Source organism: Leptidea sinapis, chromosome 1 (genome assembly GCF_905404315.1).
Source record: "Leptidea sinapis chromosome 1, ilLepSina1.1, whole genome shotgun sequence".
NCBI classification, from domain to species: Eukaryota; Metazoa; Arthropoda; class Insecta; order Lepidoptera; family Pieridae; genus Leptidea; species Leptidea sinapis.
The window spans coordinates 16,135,043-16,157,200 of NC_066265.1; the positions used below are offsets into that span (position 1 = coordinate 16,135,043).

The window sequence follows — 22,158 nt, forward strand, 5'->3', positions numbered from 1 at the left end:
GGCGTAATAGACAAACACTCTCCTCATTACGGCAAGACTAAATTTAAAATGTTTATGTGTGCTAGTGAGGTTACGATATCATCCCCACCATCTGGATGTGTGGCAGTTCCTCCACAGTGCGGTTTTCAAGGAGCTTTATTTCTCGTACTACGAAGCTGTGAAATGAGCTTCCTTGTGCGGTGTTTCCGGGACGATACGACATGGGTACCTTCAAAAAAAGCGCTTACACCTTCCTTAAAGGCCGGCAACGCTCTTGTGATTCCTCTGGTGTTGCAAGAGAATGTGGGCGACGGTGATCACTTAACACCAGGTGACCCGTACGCTCGTTTGTCCTCCTATTCCATTAAAAAAAAAGAGTTGTGTAGTACTTTGCTTTTGGTCAACCCCTATGAAAAATATTGATAAACCGCGTCATATTCACGTATACAATATTTTACTATCTAACAAATATTTTCTTAAATGATTATAATCTTAAGAAAATAGAGTGTTTACTGTGTTTATAAAAAGTAATATTTACTATTTTAGTGCATTTATTCTACGAAAATAAACATCACGAAAGTAGTATTGAAGAATCAGTACTTACCTGTGACATGATTCTTTGGGTTGATTGTTGCTATATCTCACAACACAATCTTATACACAAGACGGAACACGCATTAGAGAACAAGACACCATTACATTTTCAAATTAATATCCGTTAAAACACAGAACAATATCTAAAAAAACACTAAAATTAAAAAAGACGGGTGGCACTCGAGGACTGCCGCGGTGAAGCTATTGCATAGCATTTTTTATCAACTTATGCAATTATAATTATTTATTTTATTTATGCAGTATTTTGTTTTAATAAAATTAATTTTAAAAAATGCAAACGGGAACTGAGTATAATTTAACTTGCAAGATTTGATTACAGACAGGCAAAGGGACAGGTGAAACTGAATAAAAATGCATGTCATAATTATAAAAATTAAAAAAAACGTGATAAAAAAATTAAAGAAAATAAAAAAATATCGAGATGTACCCCAGGCTCGAACCTGGGACCTTCTGCACAACGAGCATATGTGATAACCGCTGTTCCACGGCAACTGTAAAAAGCGTGCCGAAATATCTATATACATATAGTAACTAAGTGTTAGGTTATTTTCGTTACGGAATTTCTGGATTCGGTCTCCACGCTCAAGTCCCGCGATAGAAGCTATGCAATAGCTTAAAACGCGGTTCAATTTGACAGGAGACTAAAGGAAACTAAATTGTTTCAAAACGGTTTCATGGTCTTCATCTATTCCGTCTCATTCTCACACCTAGTTTTTATGTAAGGATAGTTATCTCAATTTCACACAGGGTTGTCTATTACGATAGTATACCATGTTTATGAAATATACACACCAACAAATGAAACATAAAAGGCCTCAATTCAGTAGAGGAGTCTATAAACTATAATAAGTTTTAGTTATAAATAGATCTTACCACAACGAATACCAGGAAGAAAATAAAATCAATATTTTATAATAATTTATTTCTTTACAATCTACATTATTGTAATAATTAAAAAAATATTTACATTTATATCACAGGCGACTATGTACATACATTTACAATAAAGCTAATAAAAATTTAATGTAAATCAAAATATTTATGGCCAAAATATTATTGTTTTAGCATTAGGTAACTTCTAGTATTAAATTTAATTTAAATAGTAACACATAAAATCAATAAAAATATAAAAATCTTTATATATAAAAAATTTCTGCAACGTTGGTGTGCGATGAACTACTAAACTACTGAACCGATTTTAGTAACTTTTTTGTTATGAAAATAAGGGACGAGACGAGCAAGACATTCAATTGATGGTAATAGATACGCCCTGCCTATTACAAGGCAGTGACGCTTGGGATTCTTAAGAAACCTCAAAAATTCTCAGCGGCACTACAATTGCGCTCGTCACCTTGGGTTATAAGATGTTAAGTCTAAATTGCTCAGTAATATATCTAGCTACAGCGACCTTCAGACCAAAACACAATAATACTTCCACATTACTGTTTCACGGCAGAAAAAGGCGCCGAATATGAAATTTGAATTATATTTTTTAAATTCAAATTTAATTTCTGTATGAACCATTTTACCACAGAGGATGTAATTACTATGAATTTACAAGACAAATTTTTGACGTACGAATTTGACAGGTCTGTTATGATATTATTTCATTATAAGAACAGGGTAAAATTAAATAATCATTGTTATAAATGAACTTCTACAAATTTCTCAATTAACAAAAAAGATTTTAAATTATGATAATATGTAATTTTGTATTCATGCATTTGTTTAGGTAAAGCAACGGTCACCAGCTAACGTAGGCACTATTATTTATATATTATCCCTACTAATATTATTAATGTGAATGTAAGTTTGTTTGTTACGCTTTTACGCCGGAGCTACTGAACCGATCTTGATGAAATTTGGTACAGCGATGAGACTATAGCTTGGGTAAGGACATAGGCATACATTTTATACCGAAAAGATCCATGGGATTTGTGAAAAAATGAAATTGTAAGACGTAGCTTGTCACTCAAAGTATTAAGCCTGGCCTGTTTTTATCAGTTGTCTAACAGCAAGAGACTATCTAGATGTATGAATTAATCTTATGTTTTTCGTAATAAATCTATTATACTTTTATTTACTTGTAATTAGAATATCATATCGGCTTTGTAAATAAAACACTTTTAAAGGATTAAAACGAATGTCATAATTAATGTCAGTGACAACCTGGAAAGTTCTCTAAACCTTTCCAGATCTCCAAGCGTTTTAATCCTTTAAAAGTGTTTTATTTATATGATAAACTAGCGTCTATGAAAGAAATCACTATTCTAGCTTTTTTATGCTCGATACAATGGTATCATTATGTGCTTTCTAAGGATTTCAAGAAACAAGGAACAAATATTATAATTACTATTATTATGGTCAGTTTCTTCTTGTTTTAACCTAATCACAATCATTTATAGACAATAACCCCCTTATTATAATGGTCCGCTAACTTTAAACAGCCGCTTAGGAGTGCTTTTCTCATTCTGACTTAGGTCAATAGAAGAAGACAGAGTGAGAATTAGCAATGCTTTAAGTTAGCAGACTATTATGAATAAGGGGGTTAATATATTTCGTAGTCCGTATATTTTAATACTACGCTGCAAAAAACAACGGAATTTTACGTCTAGGGAGTGGGGACAGCAAAAGCTTATCCTAAGGAATTTGTTCGGAACTTTTATTTTTCAAAATTGAAATTTAAGTATTTTTATTCAAAAAAGGATATTAAAAAGTCAAAAACTACCACACATTTGGAAATTTATGCCTCAGCCCTGAGAATTACGGGCGCAAGAAACTCAGCGGGCTTCCTTTTTTTATAAATATTCGATGCAATAAAATTAAAATTTTAAATTTTATAATAAAAATAAAGGTCGCTCCATTCCTAATATATTGATATATTGGATTCAGCACCTTACAAACTAAAATGTTATATATTACAGCTATTGTAAAACAATCAAATTAATTTAAAAGAGAGGCCGTTGAGTTTCTGTATGTTCATCTCACGAGCTATACTTTTCCAAACATATAGAAGAGTATATTTGAATAACTTTTGACTTTGACAGCGTGTTAGGACTTAATATATTTTGTTACTACTACGACTAGTATCATTTATACAAAAATAAAGTATTACAAAAGAAACAAACTTGCATATTTGATAGTGCAGTAACTCTATAATTATTTTTTAATAGCTAATTATGAAAATTTATCACAATGCAACTATTATTTAAAAACAATGTTTACACAATCGTGTATATATAACTAAATATATATATAGCAACTAATATTTATATGTAATACAAACTTATATAATAATAATGACAATTACATACCGTATAAACGACAATCCTTCTAATTGGTATTTGGCGGAATAGGACAAGTATAACTAAAATGTTTGTATAATATTAATTTGATAATGTGGGTAGTTTTAACATGCTTTTCAGACCGCAAGTGAGATGATTTTCCCCAGGCCTGATAGCCATTTGCTTTCCAAAGATATATTCTTAATTTTAATTAATTACTTACATATAGTAATGTTTATGAAAATGTTAAAATACCCACACGTCGTAATAAGATGCGCTGCCAATAGGATTTTGCACACTTAAGTAAAAATCATAGAAACGAGACGTTCATCCGAATTGAATTAATCGTCTAAACTCTAAAATTATCGAAAATTTGTTATTAATTTTATAACGACGTATTTATTTCAATACGTTCCTGGCGGTTTGTTCATCTTTTTACGACACAACTTTGTGCACACACAGTTTCTCACATCACCCGGGTGTGATCTTCATCATCGATTATACTTAGTAATATTTTAATACGAGTATATGACAGAATGAGCGAAACAAGCGAATGATTCAATCAATTTACATTCACAACAGTGTCAATATGATTCAAGAATTCATAACAAAATACATAACTTGATAGTTTGTAACGGAACATTACTACAACTTATAGTAGTGGCCAATAATAGAAGGGAGTGAGACGGTTCATGAGTGAGCAGGCACGCATATGACGCCGTGTAGTTGATTTTTACGCGTTGTTCAATATAAATGATTTTTAAAATTAAGAGTTACGTAATAAATTATGTGTGTGTTGGATGAATCCCGTTCTAGGGTGAGTAGTGAATAGCACAGAAGTCTTATTTTAATGTAACTTAGCTGTAGAACGTTCGATACCCATTGTTAATTGTTTCAAAAAATAGACAAACACTTCATCCAGACACTTAAAATGCAACGAGTGCACATACAGTTCTAGTCTTACGCTCCGAAGTAACTCAATGAAAGTTCAAAACATACCATCATGTATACCGATGGGCACGAGGATGGCGAGGAAGATGGCAAAGTTCCTGAGCACGAGGCGCCAGTCGTCCGGGACGGCGTACGGCAAGATGGCGGCCGTGAGCTGGTGCACCTCGTGAGCCGCGAACACGAAGATGTAGGACGTGACGATGAGGTTGAGGACGGGCGCAGCCGGCACCAGCACCAGGACTCCGTGCGTGTCAGCAGCCAGCCACGTGTGCGACTGGCTCGCGAACAGCTCCAGTGTGATGTTGCCGAACCACGCAAACAAGCTGGAGTGTCGTGTTCGAAGCGCGCCGCTTATGTTCCGCAGCAGGATGTAGCCGTAGACCGGCAGGAAGCTGACGTAGCTGTGGATCTCGTTGCAGTCGAAGGCGTTGGTGCAGAGGAACGTGAAGGTGACGTAGGAGCCGATGCCGATGAAGGCCAGTAGCGTGGCGCACAGCGAGCCGCCGCGCGAGAACAGGTTGCTGTGGTTGTTGTCATCCAGCAGGCTGTAGCGCTGCGCCAGCAGGTACGCCACGCCGAATATGATGCCGTACGCTATCGTGTATCTGGAAGAGAAGTTACGTACTACACATCCGTAACTATAACTAAACAGACACGTTGGTAAGCTTCTAATGTGTACGCTACGCTAACCTAACAAAGAGATGCCGAATATTATGCCGTACGCTATCGTGTATCTGGAATTGAAGTGACCAGTATCATACTACACATCCGTAACTATAACTAAACAGACACGTTGGTAAGCTTCTAATATGTACGCTACGCTAACCTAACAAAGAGATGCCCAATATTATGCCGTACGCTATCGTGTATCTGGAATTGAAGTGACCAGTATCGTACTACACATCCGTAACTATAACTAAACAGAAACGTTGATAAGCTTCTAATGTGTACGCTACGATTTTGTAACAAAGAGATGCCGAATATCTGGAAGTGAAGGGTCCAGTGTCGTACTACACATCCGTAACTATAACAAAACAGACACGTTGGTAAGCTTCTAATGTGTACTCTACGCTAACCTAAGAAAAAGATGTCGAATATTATGCGTGTCGTAAAAATACGACTTTCGTCATCTGTAACTTTAACGAAACAGACACGTTGCTTAGAAGTAATGTGTACGAATTTTTTGTTGTTGTTAGCGAGATCGCTTCACTGTGTGTCGTCGATCACATGTATCACGGAGGCTCCTTCAACTGTTGAGCTGTTTCAACTGATTCTAGAAGTGTGGATAAAAGCCGAAATAATTCGACTTGTTTCGTGCAGAAAAACATTATTTGCCAGTTTTATATTTAAATATTATACTTGTATTGATCCTATGGCATTAAGGGCTAATAAATGTAATATTAAATTGTTATTTGTCATAAATGTTGGGTCCATTAAAAAACCTGGCGCTAACCGGTATCATAGTTACCTGGTAAAATAGGACCACTGAGTTTCATGCGCCCGTTGCTCCCAGGTCTGAGGCATATATTTTCGAATGGATGTATACTTAAATTGTGCTTTCAATACGCAATAGAAAATTTGTAAGTTAATGTATTTAATGAGTACTGCATAATATAAATATATACTATGATGATATGATGAACATTCATTTTTGTTATTATGTTGAGTTAAGCTAAAGTCTGGTCTCTGGGCTGGTGCACCCCAGTATTAGATCGATCTATTTGACGGCGTGCAACGCAGAGCAGCTCGAATCGTCGGGGACCCAATTCTCCGTGAATGGCTGGATCACTTGGCGTTGCGTAGAGACGTCGCTTCATTGTGTGTCTTATATCGCATTTATCACGGGGAGTGTTCCGAAGAGCTATTTTACCTGATTCCTGCCGCCGAATTCCACCTTCGCACGTCTCGCCACAAATTAGTATTATCATCCCCACCATCTAGATGTGTGGCGGTCCTCCACAGTGCGGTTTTCAAGGAGCTCACTTCCACGTACTACAAAGCTGTGGAATGAGCTTCGTTGTGCGGTGTTTGGGGGACAATACGAAATGGGTACCTTCAAAAAAGTTCGTACACCTTCCTTAAAGGCCGGCAACGCTCCTGTGATTCCTCTGATGTTACAAGAGAATGTGGGCGGTGGTGATCACTTAACATCGTACGCTCGTTTGTCTTATTTTTTCCATAAAAAAAAAGTTTCCGAACAGCTCACCTGTCCTGTTTCCACTCCAGCCACCACTGATGAATGTCGTCGTCGGCGTTCACGAACAGTGCCTTCCATGGTCTCGTGACGAACACCTGCAAATAATAAAATTTATTTCTAAATAAAATTCAATTGCAAGTCTTAGATCATTTATACATCTAGATAGACTATGACAGCTGTGAAAACGTCGAAAATAATTTAATTTAGAGTTAACCTCTACTTGGAGCAATGCACACTAAACCTGGCCTGTTTTCATCGGTTGTCTAACAGCAAGAGACTGTATCAAGACGTATAAATTGTCGAAGGTAGGAGTCATATTCGCATGCGAAAGTCACCATGCTATCGTAGAAGATATAACACTATAAACTTTTAAATAATTTTCATTCTCATGGCGGCCATTTTGGAATTTGCTATATTGCTTTTAATTTTTTGTTTTTAAAGCAATGACATTCTATACACATACAAGGAAGGAAGCACAGATACAGTAGGATACTTCAATCCTATTGTATCTGTGAACATACCTTCTGAAAGAAAACCTCACTCATGTAGAGCACGGTGACGATGATGAGTAGGCCCATCACCTTGAGCGCCATGATGAGGTACTGGTACGGCTTTGATTCCTGCGTGTGGCTGGAGAGGGGCGCGATGTAGGGGGGCAGAGCGAAGAGCGCGAACATCTAATAGATGACAAGTTACAAACATAAAATAACTTCATATAATCACAATCAAATTAAATAAAAAAAAAAAACAATCAGTGTATAGGCACTTAGCCAGACTACTCTAAAAAAGGTAAAGACCGCGTGCCGAACACTAAATTTACCGGAATTTTAGTAATACTAGATACATGATTCCGAGATACAGAGGTTGCGTACGCAATCAAGCAAGCCCAGGTGTACGTCTGTGTGTAATAAGTGTTTATATGTGTCTATATGATTATCTGATTAGGTATAATAAATATATTTATATATTAATATGGACGCAAGTATCCCTACAACATAAAAAGCACAACGTGTCTATGTGACGTCCAACACAATCATTTAATTAATCTTTAACGGCCGTTTTCAATAGCCTATCTATCCTTAGTTAATCTTAGTAGAGGCTGACAAATCTACCCGTTTACGCTTATTTACACTTCAATAACCTATCGACATAAAGAATTAGACTATAACTTTATTGGACATAACTATGCATAGATAAGATCATTAAACGGTGACAGCAATGTATCCGTAACCATTGATTAGTGACCGACGGTCAGCGCTGTCATTGGCCGACCGTAGCTATTACTATGAAAACATAATAATAATATGAACGCGTTCAGTCCATCGCTAATGAATTGCTACGCGAGTATAGCTACGTCGCGCTGACGAGAATCGGTCGAGCTCGTCGCTCGGTCCAGCGTACGTCCGCGTCGGTCCGCTGACGCGCTATGGCGATAAATTTGTGCGTTCAGTCCAACGCTGACCAAGCGACCGACAATTCGCGCGTTCGTAACATCGTTATCAAAAATCATAAACAATAATTCGTGTTCTGACAATTTCAAATATGTTGTATAAATTTCTCCTTCAATTTGACGCTTTATAATAATTGGGTAAACGTGACATCTTCTTGTCTTCATTTAGGGCATTTGAGAGGTATAAGTAAAATTCAAATATTTATGTAATAATATATCTAAAATTATGCCCACATAATATATGCCCATATAATAATACTTTTGATGATGTTTTTCAAGCAACAAATTAATTCTTAAAAAGTGTAAGGTACAATCTGGGAGACTCAAAGATTTGAAGAGCGGTTGACCAATTTTCAGAGCAAATTTGATCTTATAATATTATGGCGACAAACAATCTAATAATGATCTACACAGCGAAAACGACAAAAGACGCCGAAGAGAAAGTGCAAAAAACCTTCCTTAGGTACTTATATAAAAGAAGTTATAACTACTATCCTTTTCTATATCCAACCACTTGTCTTCTCGGTTGTCTGGGAATCAACTCCCTGGAAGAATGAAGGACTCTAGATCAGATAGTGACAGCCTGTAAAATTTTACACGGACGTATCGAGGCGCCTGATCTCCACAACGATCTGTTTCGGTTATATGTACCGGACAACTACCTCCGTGCCCGAAATTATAAACTTTTTGTTTTTCCTTTGTTCCTCGCAACAATTTGCGCGTATTAAGTCGCCAATACCGCGCATCCTCTCCATGTTAAATTCCAATTTTATTTAATATCAATCAAGATTATTACCAATCCTAACTGCGATTTGTTCGAAATTAAGTGGAGTTATAAGGTTTTATTATGTATTTTTTGGCTTTTTGTGAAAAAAATGTACATAGTAAGTTAGTTTAATTTATATGTATATCTGTAATGAGTGTAAGTGGTCTACGACCGTACTTTTTAAAGTTAAATAAATAAATTGGCAGTCTGCAAGCCATAGACGATTCGGTTGCTAGGTTAAAAATGTGTATGTTTATGAGTTGCAATATACGAGTATATATTGTATAAATTATAATATTCATTATGTTAAGCATAGATAAATAAATATAGTTAAGTTAATTTATTAATAGATATAATACATAAAAGAGTATCAGTTCATTAGTAATAATTGTGTTTCACAAGGTTTTTATTTTTATTTTATTTAAAACATCACAAAATCCACAGAACTTAAATTAGGTTATAATAATACTATTTTGTAGAACTTACATCTAATAACGGATTTATAATAAGACATGATATTTATGCGTGCGTGGTTTGGTAAGAGTGCGTGTGTGTGTGTGTGTGTGTGTGTGGTTTAGTTATATTTTGCCACACACTAACAATAGTCTGTAGTGAGAAGGATCTGTGTTGTGACACAGATTAAATTCATTACGTTATACAAGCCGATAAAGTCAGAATACAGTAAGTATCTAGCAAAAAAACCACTCACCAATGTATACCAGAAGGAGACGAGAGGTATGAAGCTGTAGAACTGGTAAGGACGGTTCATCGTCAGGCACAAAACTACCGTGAAGAAATTCAGGCGAAATATCACGCGGAAGTATCTGCAATTTAAAAAACATAACAGGGATGAATATATCTATCAGGGATCAATGCAAAATCTATTCAAAAATATGCTATACATGTATAGTATAATCGTAGGCGTAATCGTTTTTGTATGTGCATAAAAATCTATAATCATATCCCAAAAATAATAAGAGAGGTATCGTCAAATAGGAATTTCTCATCTAAATTGAAAATATACCTTAGTAAAAACTGCTTATATTCATTAGACGAATATTTTTAATTAAAAACTTGACTATATACTATATAATACTGCTACTAATCTTTTGTTAAATTGATATTATTGTTACTAATGATTTAGAAATGTATTTTATAAAATTTGCACGTCATAAATGTCGCAAACATGTACTTTATAATATTTATGTAACATCAATCTAGCATGTTTATGCAAATAAAAACTTTGACTTTAGGCGTTGCAATGTCATGTGCATAATTTAAAAAAAATACAGTTTATCAACGTTATTCTGGACTAACTAACCGGGGCCCAAATATTTGACTGTTTATTTATTTTGGCACGGTAATACAGTTTACACTAATGTTTTTTGGTAAGATCTATTGATATTGTAAAAAGGAGTTCTAATTCGCACATAAGAACTTATTGTTAGAAGGTTGTCCGTAAAGATTAAGAATGTAATTTAAAAATATTGAAATGACGCGAATGAGAAAGAATCGAATAGATGAGGCCTAATATTTAATATCAGCCTAGTGAAACTCAATAAGAAAAAAGCGATTCTCTCGATTGTATGAAACGTGCAGTCATTGATAGATTGACAGATGACGGCTATAATTTTGCACAAAACGGAGATAGCCGAAATCCACTACGTTTCAAGCAACTGTTCGCTTTCAAACTCAGCCGGATTATATATACTTCGTGGACAATCGCCGTACTGTAATTAATACTATTTCAAACATATGTCTAACTAAATTTTAATTCTACATACTAAATTTAAATTTTTACTTAGGCAGTCCCGCCTCTTATGATAAATATTATTATATATAATAAACGAATATATTATGAATAACAAAGATAGTTGTTTGATTGTGCAACGATACCACGTGTGAGGGAAGGGCTCACACCATACAATATTTATCCTCGATAGGTAATATTTAGTTCTGTCCAATCGGCTAACAAACATAAAGTTTAACTGAAATGAGACGCTAAAATCCACGCAGGAAACATAAACATTTATCTATTGATCTAAAAATATTTTTTATATAAATAATCATACTGGCAACGCTAGAGCATAACTCACTTATCCTAACAACAATGAAGATAATTTTAGATAGCTACCAAAAAATTCAACTCAAAATCCCAAAAAATAATTTATATCTAGTAGATTTTAGGTTTCACCTAATTAAAATGGAACCCTCAGCAAACTGCTGGACAAGCTAGATATAAATATAAGTAATGACATATAGGTCCAAACCTGACGAGTCCCACGTCGCCGGTCTTCCAGGTGTAGTAGAGATGGCCGTAGCCGGTGAGGAACAGGTAGGAGGACTGTAGAGCCCGCACCAGCATATATATCGGCAGCACTTTACTGGCGCCAGTCACTTGGTACACGAGTATCACGAGCTGCATCCAACCCTTCCATTCGTTGGTTTGTTCCCGGTGTAGAACACGGGAATGGCTGAAATATTATTTTCAATTACCTTTTTAACACCTTATTTCACAATCACTTTATATGCCTTGAGGATGATGAAACACCTATTCATCTACTCTGCGACTGCGGCCCACTAATGCATAAGCGTAACACAATCTTTGGTAACTACTTCGTACCACCAGATAGTGTTTGCAACACTCGTGTCAAGGAACTACTGCGGTTCGTAAAGGCGGCAGGGCTTGACGATGAGCTTTAGTATGAGTGGCGAACACAGTAGTCCAATTCTGGACGCGGTGTTACTAGGAACCTTTTAGGACCAGGAAATAGCCACCCTCTTCAAATAATAATAATAATAATCACTTTATATTATATATATATGTATAAGTCAAAGTCACTACTTTATATACAGGTGGCCGAGAAGTTGACGTCCAAAGCTAAAATTTGAAAGCCTCATGGTGATGAGTAACCGAATCACACCTATGTATGTTCTACGATTTTGCGTAGTTTAGGAGATAATAATTTTTTCCCCTTTTATCCGCTTGTTTCACCTAATTGTGGTTTACGACTTTTTTGAACACTTTTAGTTAATTTTATTGTTGATAATTATTAACTACAGTTTCAATAACCACATAAGAAACTATGAATAGTTTAGACAATGCGGAACTAGTTTAGAATTGAGACGTAAGTTCAAGATAACTGTATCAAAAAAAAATGGAGCTTATGGCTTCTAACTATTTTTAACAACTTCCCAGAACATTCGCCAATAAAATGAGCCTATTTAAAATTTTAGCTTTGGACGTCAACTTCTCGGCCACCCAGTATATATAATATAAAGCCGCAATTGTCTATTCTCTTTGTTGTATTTTTTGTCATGGCAAACTTAGTGCAGTTAGATTCCTGTATGTAATAGAGAGACCTATAGACAACAGACGCATTAGTATCTGATTGGTTGATATAATGCCAATTGTTTCTCTCACACCGGGTAACCTTAATCAATTGTCACCAGGCACCGGCATAGTCGGACGCATATTCATTAATTCATCAGGTGGCACCTGCATATTCGCATCGCATCAAAGTACTCATTGTAACGCATTCATTCACCAAACGCTGAGCGGACACACACTTTAGCACCTACGCCAGGGAGTTCCTAGAGGATAAGTGGGGGGTCCCCTGCAGACCAATTCTCCTCGGAACCTCAGGTATGTCTGTCTATTTCTGCACGTTTTGTTCCCATAAAAAAAACACCATAAACTAAAAGTGCATTATAAGTAAGAGCTGCTACAAAAACAGACTGTTTAAAAATATAATTAAAATTTATAAGGTTACCTGCTAGATCTAGATTCATCCGTGAAGAATAACCCCAAAGCCACCACGTAACCAACGGGCAGCCAGAAACTCCACTCAGAGTAATACTTGTTCTCTTTCATGAAGAAGTTAGTCCGGTCACACAGATAGAAGTAGAGCATTATCATGCCGAGCTTCGCCAGGGCTGTTATTGGTGATGTGGTGGTCGGTGGTTGCTTCACTAATGAGTAGCCGTTCAGTTGATGCTTGAACTTCTGTGACCAGCGCCATACTGCGCGCATTACCGCTAGCACTGCGCTAGAAAATAACAAAACCATATAGACAAGAGGTTCTAATCTTGGACTAGTTTTATGGTTTACAGAGAAAAACTTTATTGAAGTTATACTTCTATAGGCGCGTTATGAAAAAATGATGAGAGTGAAATTTTAAGATGCGCGCGCATCACTGTACGTCAGAAAATTTTAGGCACCAATGCCTAATGACGTTTGCGTCATTCGTTATTTTATTTTGGTTTCTTCGTCCATTATAAGGACAGGCAAAGGGTTCAAGCTCATAAGCCGTATTCATTATTTAATAATTACTTGTTAAAGCCATCTTTGCAAGATTTTTAAAAAATTGTTCTTTCTAAAATCGTAGAATAGCACGAGAAATAAATCATTTTAATGATTTTTGCTTCGTTAGGACAAAGAAGTATATTTTCTTGCGTGCATACATAAGTACACACACACTTTGTTCATTTAAATCGGGTTTACTCACGATGTATCATGTGAGTGGGTCTCACCCAGCTATAGCTAACAATGTCACCCAGCAATACTTAATAATCTCAACAAGCAATAGCTAACAATTTCATCCAGAAATAGGTAACAATCTCACCCAGCTATAGCTTACAATCTCAACCAGCACTAGCTAACAATGTCTTCCAGCAATACCTAATAATCTCAACCAGAAATAGCTAACAATGTCATCCAGCAATAGCTAACAATCTCACCCAGCTATAGCTAACAATCTCACCCAGCTATAGCTAACAATCACAACCAGCCCTAGCTAACAATGTCACCCCGCAATACCTAATTGATACCACGAGTTCCCGGTTACATCCCGTCTAACACTACGAATTTGCGCTCGTAGTGCACGGCTTACCAGGGCAGGGGGCGCGGGGTGCTCCAGCGGTGATTTTGCGCACGATAGCACTGAAAATTTTGTGTCACTACTATCGTTCACGGGTGCTAAAAATGTAGGTACTCACAATATACACTATTTACCTACCTTTTCATATGCTATGGGTCTTATTCCAAGATGGATTGCACACGGGATCCAAGTAAGTGACAGAGTGTCCCCTTGTCTGTATTAAAATTAGGTCGCCAGTCGATCTCGATGGTTTCAATTAGCTTGCCAGATACAATGTATTTGCGAGCCAATACTTCCACCTTATCGAACCTAATATAATGTGAGGTGTCGGAGTCATTTTGCGTACACTTCCGATGTGCTCGGTGAGTCGTGTTTTTATAATGCGTCCTGTTTCTCCATTTCGGCTTTTGCCTCAGTCGAGAAATGGGACGCAATGTCAATGGACATTTTGGAAAGTTAGAATGTGTAGTGCAGCTCATTTTCTTTTGTTTTAGCTAATGTTTTTAAACATCTGTCTTTGTTGAAAAAATATTGCCATTAAAAACTACACCTCTTTCTGGGTATTTGATATGCTTAAGGCTCATTCATGCACATGTTGAGCAGGATCTGTCAGCACGTGTAACACTCACCACAGCAGGAACAAAGCGAAGGTCAGCGCCTGTATCTGAGTGCAGGGCTCGGGCTGGGCGCAGCACGAGCCGTCGTTGAAGTTCATGTGGTCGTTGCAGTACATGTTGAGCAGGATCTGTCAGCACGTGTAACACTCACCACAGCAGGAACAAAGCGAAGGTCAGCGCCTGTATCTGAGTGCAGGGCTCGGGCTGGGCGCAGCACGAGCCGTCGTTGAAGTTCATGTGGTCGTTGCAGTACATGTTGAGCAGGATCTGTCAGCACGTGTAACACTCACCACAGCAGGAACAAAGCGAAGGTCAGCGCCTGTATCTGAGTGCAGGGCTCGGGCTGGGCGCAGCACGAGCCGTCGTTGAAGTTCATGTGGTCGTTGCAGTACATGTTGAGCAGGATCTGTCAGCACGTGTGACACTCACCACAGCAGGAACAAAGCGAAGGTCAGCGCCTGTATCTGAGTGCAGGGCTCGGGCTGGGCGCAGCACGAGCCGTCGTTGAAGTTCATGTGGTCGTTGCAGTACATGTTGAGCAGGATCTGTCAGCACGTGTGACACTCACCACAGCAGGAACAAAGCGAAGGTCAGCGCCTGTATCTGAGTGCAGGGCTCGGGCTGGGCGCAGCACGAGCCGTCGTTGAAGTTCATGTGGTCGTTGCAGTACATGTTGAGCAGGATCTGTCAGCACGTGTAACACTCACCACAGCAGGAACAAAGCGAAGGTCAGCGCCTGTATCTGAGTGCAGGGCTCGGGCTGGGCGCAGCACGAGCCGTCGTTGAAGTTCATGTGGTCGTTGCAGTACATGTTGAGCAGGATCTGTCAGCACGTGTGACACTCACCACAGCAGGAACAAAGCGAAGGTCAGCGCCTGTATCTGAGTGCAGGGCTCGGGCTGGGCGCAGCACGAGCCGTCGTTGAAGTTCATGTGGTCGTTGCAGTACATGTTGAGCAGGATCTGTCAGCACGTGTAACACTCACCACAGCAGGAACAAAGCGAAGGTCAGCGCCTGTATCTGAGTGCAGGGCTCTGGCTGGGCGCAGCACGAGCCGTCGTTGAAGTTCATGTGGTCGTTGCAGTACATGTTGAGCAGGATCTGTCAGCACGTGTAACACTCACCACAGCAGGAACAAAGCGAAGGTCAGCGCCTGTATCTGAGTGCAGGGCTCTGGCTGGGCGCAGCACGAGCCGTCGTTGAAGTTCATGTGGTCGTTGCAGTACATATTGAGCAGGATCTGTCAGCACGTGTAACACTCACCACAGCAGGAACAAAGCGAAGGTCAGCGCCTGTATCTGAGTGCAGGGCTCGGGCTGGGCGCAGCACGAGCCGTCGTTGAAGTTCATGTGGTCGTTGCAGTACATGTTGAGCAGGATCTGTCAGCACGTGTAACACTCACCACAGCAGGAACAAAGCGAAGGTCAGCGCCTGTATCTGAGTGCAGGGCTCGGGCTGGGCGCAGCACGAGCCGTCGTTGAAGTTCATGTGGTCGTTGCAGTACATGTTGAGCAGGATCTGTCAGCACGTGTGACACTCACCACAGCAGGAACAAAGCGAAGGTCAGCGCCTGTATCTGAGTGCAGGGCTCGGGCTGGGCGCAGCACGAGCCGTCGTTGAAGTTCATGTGGTCGTTGCAGTACATGTTGAGCAGGATCTGTCAGCACGTGTAACACTCACCACAGCAGGAACAAAGCGAAGGTCAGCGCCTGTATCTGAGTGCAGGGCTCGGGCTGGGCGCAGCACGAGCCGTCGTTGAAGTTCATGTGGTCGTTGCAGTACATGTTGAGCAAGATCTGCGAGGTGTGCCGCAGAGCCGTTAAGCTGAGCGAAACACCGTCCGCGTCAGCCGAGGGCGCGCCGGCTGCGATCAGACGAGGCGCACTCCATATCTTGGCAGCACTGTGTTGGAGTATCTGTGGAATAAGATACAGACTAAGAATATATAGAGATGATGTTCTTTCACGCCCTCTTTGTTTTTAAGCTAGTATGTTGTCTATGATAGATACATCAAATAAGATTTACTTTTGGGTGGTAGAAATGTGCAAAAACCGCAGTTCACAATGCCTTAAGTGCATTTATTTTGTCTATCCAATAAGTGTGCTTTAAATAAAAACTAAACCAACAACTATAAAATTTTGATACAAAAAACACTATTCTAAGATAAAAACATCATGAGTAACTTCACATATTTAACTTTTCAAATATCATTTCTCCTATAGATCTTTAGATTTACTACAGTAGAAAAGTCAAACCTAGGGTAACACCAGATGTTTTTGGAACTTTTAATAATTAAAAAAAGAATCAATAAAAGTGGTAATTACATTTCAACAAGTCTTATCTCTAAATTCATATGTTTAGAAGGTTAAGTGATCTCAAAAGAAAATTATAAATAAATAAATAATGCTAACCTCAACTGCTGCCCGATTATACACATCTATATCATTATTGCTTATCTTGGCATTTGGTTTGCTGACATCAACAGATTCCAGCACCTTCCATAGAACTTGGGTACCCTGCTGGGCCAATGAGTCAATCGGTTGTACCAGTCTGGTCAAGTTGCGTTTGTATTCATCAACATATTGCTCTGTCACATTCCGATTTCTTACTAACTTAAGGCCGCTGCTCGCTATGATTACTGAGGGTGGACGTTCTGAGTGTTGCCTGAAATTAAAATTTTGAAGTGAAAAGCTTTAGCGGCAAAACTATTTATTTAGCGGTGTAGATCACTTTTCTCGATGTGTTCAAAATGTTAAACTCGCGTCAGGACACGTGGCCTGATCGAAAATTCGTAAGACAGTGGTTGAAATTATAGATGAAAGATTTATACTTCTAACTAATTAAAGTTCGGCTATTTCTAGTTAATGATCATACGGTCATTGGACCATTTGTTGAGTCGAGGGATCGAATCTCAGCCGTGAAATATTTTTACAGTTTAATTATTTGGTTTTTAAGCATTGTCATTAGTGAAAGTTATACTAGTATTTCTTTGTTCAAGTTTTCACTTCTGCCGGCATTTACGGAGTGCAACCCGCATTTTTAAATAAATATCTTTAACACATAATAGCTATAGAAGGATCTCTATTCACAAAAAGTTTAAAATTGACACACTAAGGAGATAATCAAACAGAATTTTATAACGATACTCGAACGGTTGGCTCATTTGGTTAGAGCACCGGCACGGAACGCCGGAGGTCGTGGGTTCGAGTCCCGCATCGTTCATAAAATTTTGTTTTTCAAATTTTATTTGTGTATTAATCCTAGAAGTGAGGGTTATCACTTTAAAAACATAAATTGTTTAGGTTAATAGTGTTGACTACTTGGAAGTTATATTTAAATTTATGCTCACCACTCTCTAAACTTATCAACCATTGTTCTAGAGACATCATCACTCCATATAAATGTGACAGATAGTCTAAGTTTGCTGTCCACATATGTGTAGTTTGGCATATGGTGTTCTATGGTCGAGAATGATGTGCCATCTAGACGAGTTTTGAGGGCACCTATGAGATAAAAGAAATGAAAATACAATTATTATTAATTTCTGAAAATTTTAAGCATCGGTTTTCCTGTTCGGCTTATTATTTTTTTTTTTTATTTATATATTTATAAACATACAGTTTCTTCTTAAAATAATACAAAGTCCTGTAAAACTGTTTACACAGTTTGTCTACAGGATCGAGCGAGTCTCATAAAATAAATTTTTATTTAAATATTTTAAGTTAAGTAAATTAGTTTCAATTATTAGCAAATCAATGTCTCACATTGTTTAAGACTGGCTCGAGTTCGCCCACTTGGGCCTAGTATTAGTTGCCGCACTCCTACGCTTGCGGTATCTACTTGGAGCGCAGCGGAGACCAATCCATAATCTAAGACTTCAAATAAAAATATATGAACTTGAATTGACATGTATATATACAGTGTTTAATGTATAATATGTGTCACTTTTATTTATCACAACCAAAAGGATGATCTCAATGATGGATTAGAAACACAGCAGACATTAGTATACAGTAGTTATTTTAAATACTTACTGATAAAATGTTCATACAGTTGCTCCAATCGAGAGTCACCAATGAAAGCAAAACTGTTGTATTTGCCCCAAAATGCTAAGTATCGAAGACATCTCCTGGCATCACTAAAAATTTATTCATTAAAATGATATATTTAAGATGATTTAATGAGGGATCAATGGATGCATGTACAAGGTGCGCCATCTTTTATGGCTGCATGTAAAGATAGCTAAAAAAAAATTTGATTCTGCAACATGCCTTTTATTCAATTGGTCTTTTGCAATTTATTTGGATAGGTACACTATCAATTAAGTGGTTGCCTTTATTATCCAAAGGAAACTGTTTCTTTTTTGCTACATTTTACATTACCAAAGTAGCAAATCAAACCTGAAGTAGAGACAGACAAAATATGCTCGGCAAGCTCTGTTTTCCCCGAACCAGGGGATATTTTTCTTATTGTACTCTGAATGTGTGAGTTGACTATGATGCTAACGCCTTTTTTCCTGAACTCATGAGAGTTAGTTCTGACCCATTAAATCCTAATACAAAGGCGACAGGTGTAAATATTTTGTGCCCAAGTGCATAAGAGTCACTAATGACCTACTCTGTATGTAACTGGGGTTACTTGGGCATAATCTATTTACTATACATACCAAATTTGATGTTATTATGCTGCATTGCATTATTAGTTATTTACCCGTAAATGTCACCATGTCCGTTTCATTGAGTATTCTACGAAATTGGAGTACCGAGCCTTTATAAATACCTCACCAAGAAGAATATTTAAAGAGATATCTTTAGTTTACGGGAAGTCTGGATCTCCGTTTGCAACCATAAAACGTTGGAGCCGAGAAATCAAACATGTCTGAGTCGCTGGATGATGATCCCAGGACAGGACGTCCAAACACTGATGTTACCGGAGAAAATGTTGAAAAAGTAAAGAAAGTTGTTCTAGATGATCGGCAAATTAAGTTGTGGCTGATAGCTGAAGCTATAGGGATTAGGAAGGAACGAATCCACGAAATGTTGCATAGTCATTTACACATGAGGAACTAGTGCGCGCGCGCTGGGTGATAAAAATGCTCACGCCGCTGGACAAGCAGCGTCGAGTCATAACTTGGCAGAAGTTCTTGAAAATTTGTGGCAAAAATCATGATGAAAGTTTTACCTGCAATGTCGCAGTGGTTGTCGAAAAAATGAGAGGGAAACTAGCTAAAGGTGTGCTGTTTTTGCAGGACTATGCGTCTGTTCGTACAGCGCGAGTGAGCAAGGCGGTGGTAAGTTCATGGCGTGGCCTGGCTGAAACAGGGTTCGTAGAAATTAGCCAACCACGATACAGCCCAGACCTAGCCCCCAGTGATTAGTTTCTATTTTCTAATTTACCTTCGAGTCGAAGATTTTTATGTGACGAAGAGATGAAGGCAGGGGATGAGTATTTTCAAGTCAAAGACGGCGAATATTTTTTCAATGGGTTAAAAGCACTTTATGGAAAATGTAATGCCTGTCAGTTAGTGTAAATACAGCGAAGCACTTCAATCGTATATGGCACAAGGCACTAATCTCGAAACTTCCTTGCTGAGCCCAGCATAGATGTCCTTGTCAACAGATATTCGCCGAACTCCGAAGCCCATGAACGCTGGTGTTCCCCAAAGCTGTGTGTTATCTCCTACACTGATCCTTTTGCACATCACTAATATAACAATACTTAAGCTGCCATATGCATGGGCCATTCAAGATTCTCTAAGGATATCATGGACCAGTGTGGGAAAAAACTTGTGTTTTATATCGAGGGAGTTCGCGGAATATGCTAAAATAAACCTTGTTTATTTTTAAAACCTAGAATACTCAAGTTTGGATTGTTAATTCCCATGACATTTGACCGCGTGCAACACAGTTGTCATTATTGATGATCTAGTGCTCTGTGAACAGCTCTTTTGGCGGTGTGTAGCGACATCAGTTCATTGTGTGACCACGTTTTATTACAGTGAGTGTTACAAGCTGTTTGAACTGGTTGCAGCTACCAAATTCCGCCTTTTGCATTACACACCACAAACTTGGATATTATCAACACCCTTTGATTATGTGAAGTTCAAAATAATTTGTTATTTTTTTAATAGTCTCAATTCTCAGATTAACTACACAAATTTGAAAACAGAATTTATGGACGATGCGGGACTCGGACCGGTGACCTCTCGCGCTCCGTGCTAGTGAAGTGAAGTTCCTCAATAGTGCAGTGTTTCCAAGATAATTCCATACAAGTGAAAAAAAGGTAAGCTTAAGTTTCAAAAATTTCACTGAATGATTTAGAAATTAAACTCTCACACCTACGTTTTAGAGTATTTGTGCAGCATGCAACCATAAGGCTGCCACTCATGGTCACCTTTGTAACGACCAGATGATAAAAGCCATGTACAGGAATCCGGACCTGTCAATGTTTAATAATATATTAGATTTCAAATTGTTTTATAATTTAATATAAACATATATTATGAAGTTGAACTGATACAATTAAAAAAATATATAAGCTTTTTGAATTAAATTCTCATACATGAAGATAGGCCCTTTTTATCAAAATTTTATTTTATATAAGAAATTGAACAAAACCTACCAAATCGTAAATGTAGAATGCCGTGATAGCCGATAAATCCTAAAACAAGAAAAAATGCCAGAAGTTTCGCATTCTGCACATTAAGATGATCAATAAACCATTCGGCAGTATTCTTCTTTGGATGTGAACCCATTTTTAAGCCTGTTGATCTATTTTGCTTTTCTACATATAAAATTTTAACTACATTTTATCTTGGGAAATGCTTGAATAATATAGATTTCTTATGAGTAATAGTTAAAGTTATTAAAACCGCAAACTATAAGCAACAATAACAAATCTGTATTCACTATTATTTTTTTCTAGCTATCTGAAAAGCTACACCAACAACTGTCAATAATGTCAATTGTCAAGTGACAACTGTCAAGGCGAGTCAATTTGTAAATATAATATCTTTTTTTATTTTCTTCGTCCATTGCTTAGGACAGAAAAATACTTTAAGCACGTATGTGCTATAGGTATCTATAGCCATGTCTTCGGGATAACTAAAACTCTAAGTAGTTTTTTGTATAGTTTTCTTTAGTTTTTTTCAATATTGATTGATTGGCTTATTATATTGATGTTTGAGATTTTCAAGTTGTACTGTATCTAGTTTCAACTCGGTTATACAATGTTTGCCATCAATTCAACATTCTTTATATAATTAATTTAATTTACTGAAGTGAAAAGATTATTGAATTTGACATACAATGCCGAATTTATAGTGCCGCATTCTCAAAAATATGCACGATTCACTGACGACTCATCAGGCACGTTCGCATTCGACAGCCGCCAATACCCCCCGTTCATCGTAATTTCTAC

General features: G+C 37.8%; 1 protein-coding gene across 26 annotated transcripts; it reads right to left on the reverse strand.

Moving 5' to 3' along the window:
- Positions 1–1,499: 1,499 nt before the first annotated feature.
- Positions 1,500–21,647, reverse strand: LOC126965202 (N-acetylneuraminate 9-O-acetyltransferase). 26 transcript variants are annotated; one of them, XM_050808646.1, is made up of 12 exons: positions 21,361–21,647; positions 21,081–21,177; positions 18,774–18,877; positions 18,089–18,242; positions 17,151–17,403; positions 16,420–16,655; positions 13,016–13,291; positions 11,513–11,716; positions 9,952–10,066; positions 7,548–7,703; positions 7,036–7,121; positions 1,500–5,434 (listed from the first exon to the last, which is right to left on the reverse strand). In XM_050808646.1, exons 1-12 carry the CDS (start codon positions 21,491–21,493, stop codon positions 4,867–4,869), a joined length of 2,382 nt encoding a protein of 793 aa, XP_050664603.1. In that variant the 5' UTR covers positions 21,494–21,647; the 3' UTR covers positions 1,500–4,866. The 26 variants fall into 26 exon arrangements, with proteins under 26 accessions (XP_050664603.1, XP_050664712.1, XP_050664689.1 ...); XM_050808755.1 differs by lacking the exons at positions 17,151–17,403; positions 18,089–18,242; positions 18,774–18,877; positions 21,081–21,177; positions 21,361–21,647 and having other exon boundaries at positions 13,016–13,286; positions 16,420–16,568; XM_050808732.1 differs by lacking the exons at positions 16,420–16,655; positions 17,151–17,403; positions 18,089–18,242; ... (1 more) ...; positions 21,081–21,177; positions 21,361–21,647 and adding an exon at positions 16,281–16,374.
- Positions 21,648–22,158: the final 511 nt, after the last annotated feature.

Coding starts and splice junctions, on each gene's coding strand:
- LOC126965202 (XM_050808646.1), bottom strand. CDS start 21,493: ATGGGTTCACATCCAAAGAAGAATACTGCCGAATGGTTTATTGATCAT. Junction 21,178..21,360: donor CATTCTACATTTACGATTTG/GTAGGTTTTGTT, acceptor AAACATTGACAG/GTCCGGATTCCTGTACATGG. Junction 7,704..9,951: donor TCTCCTTCTGGTATACATTG/GTGAGTGGTTTT, acceptor GTCATCTATTAG/ATGTTCGCGCTCTTCGCTCT.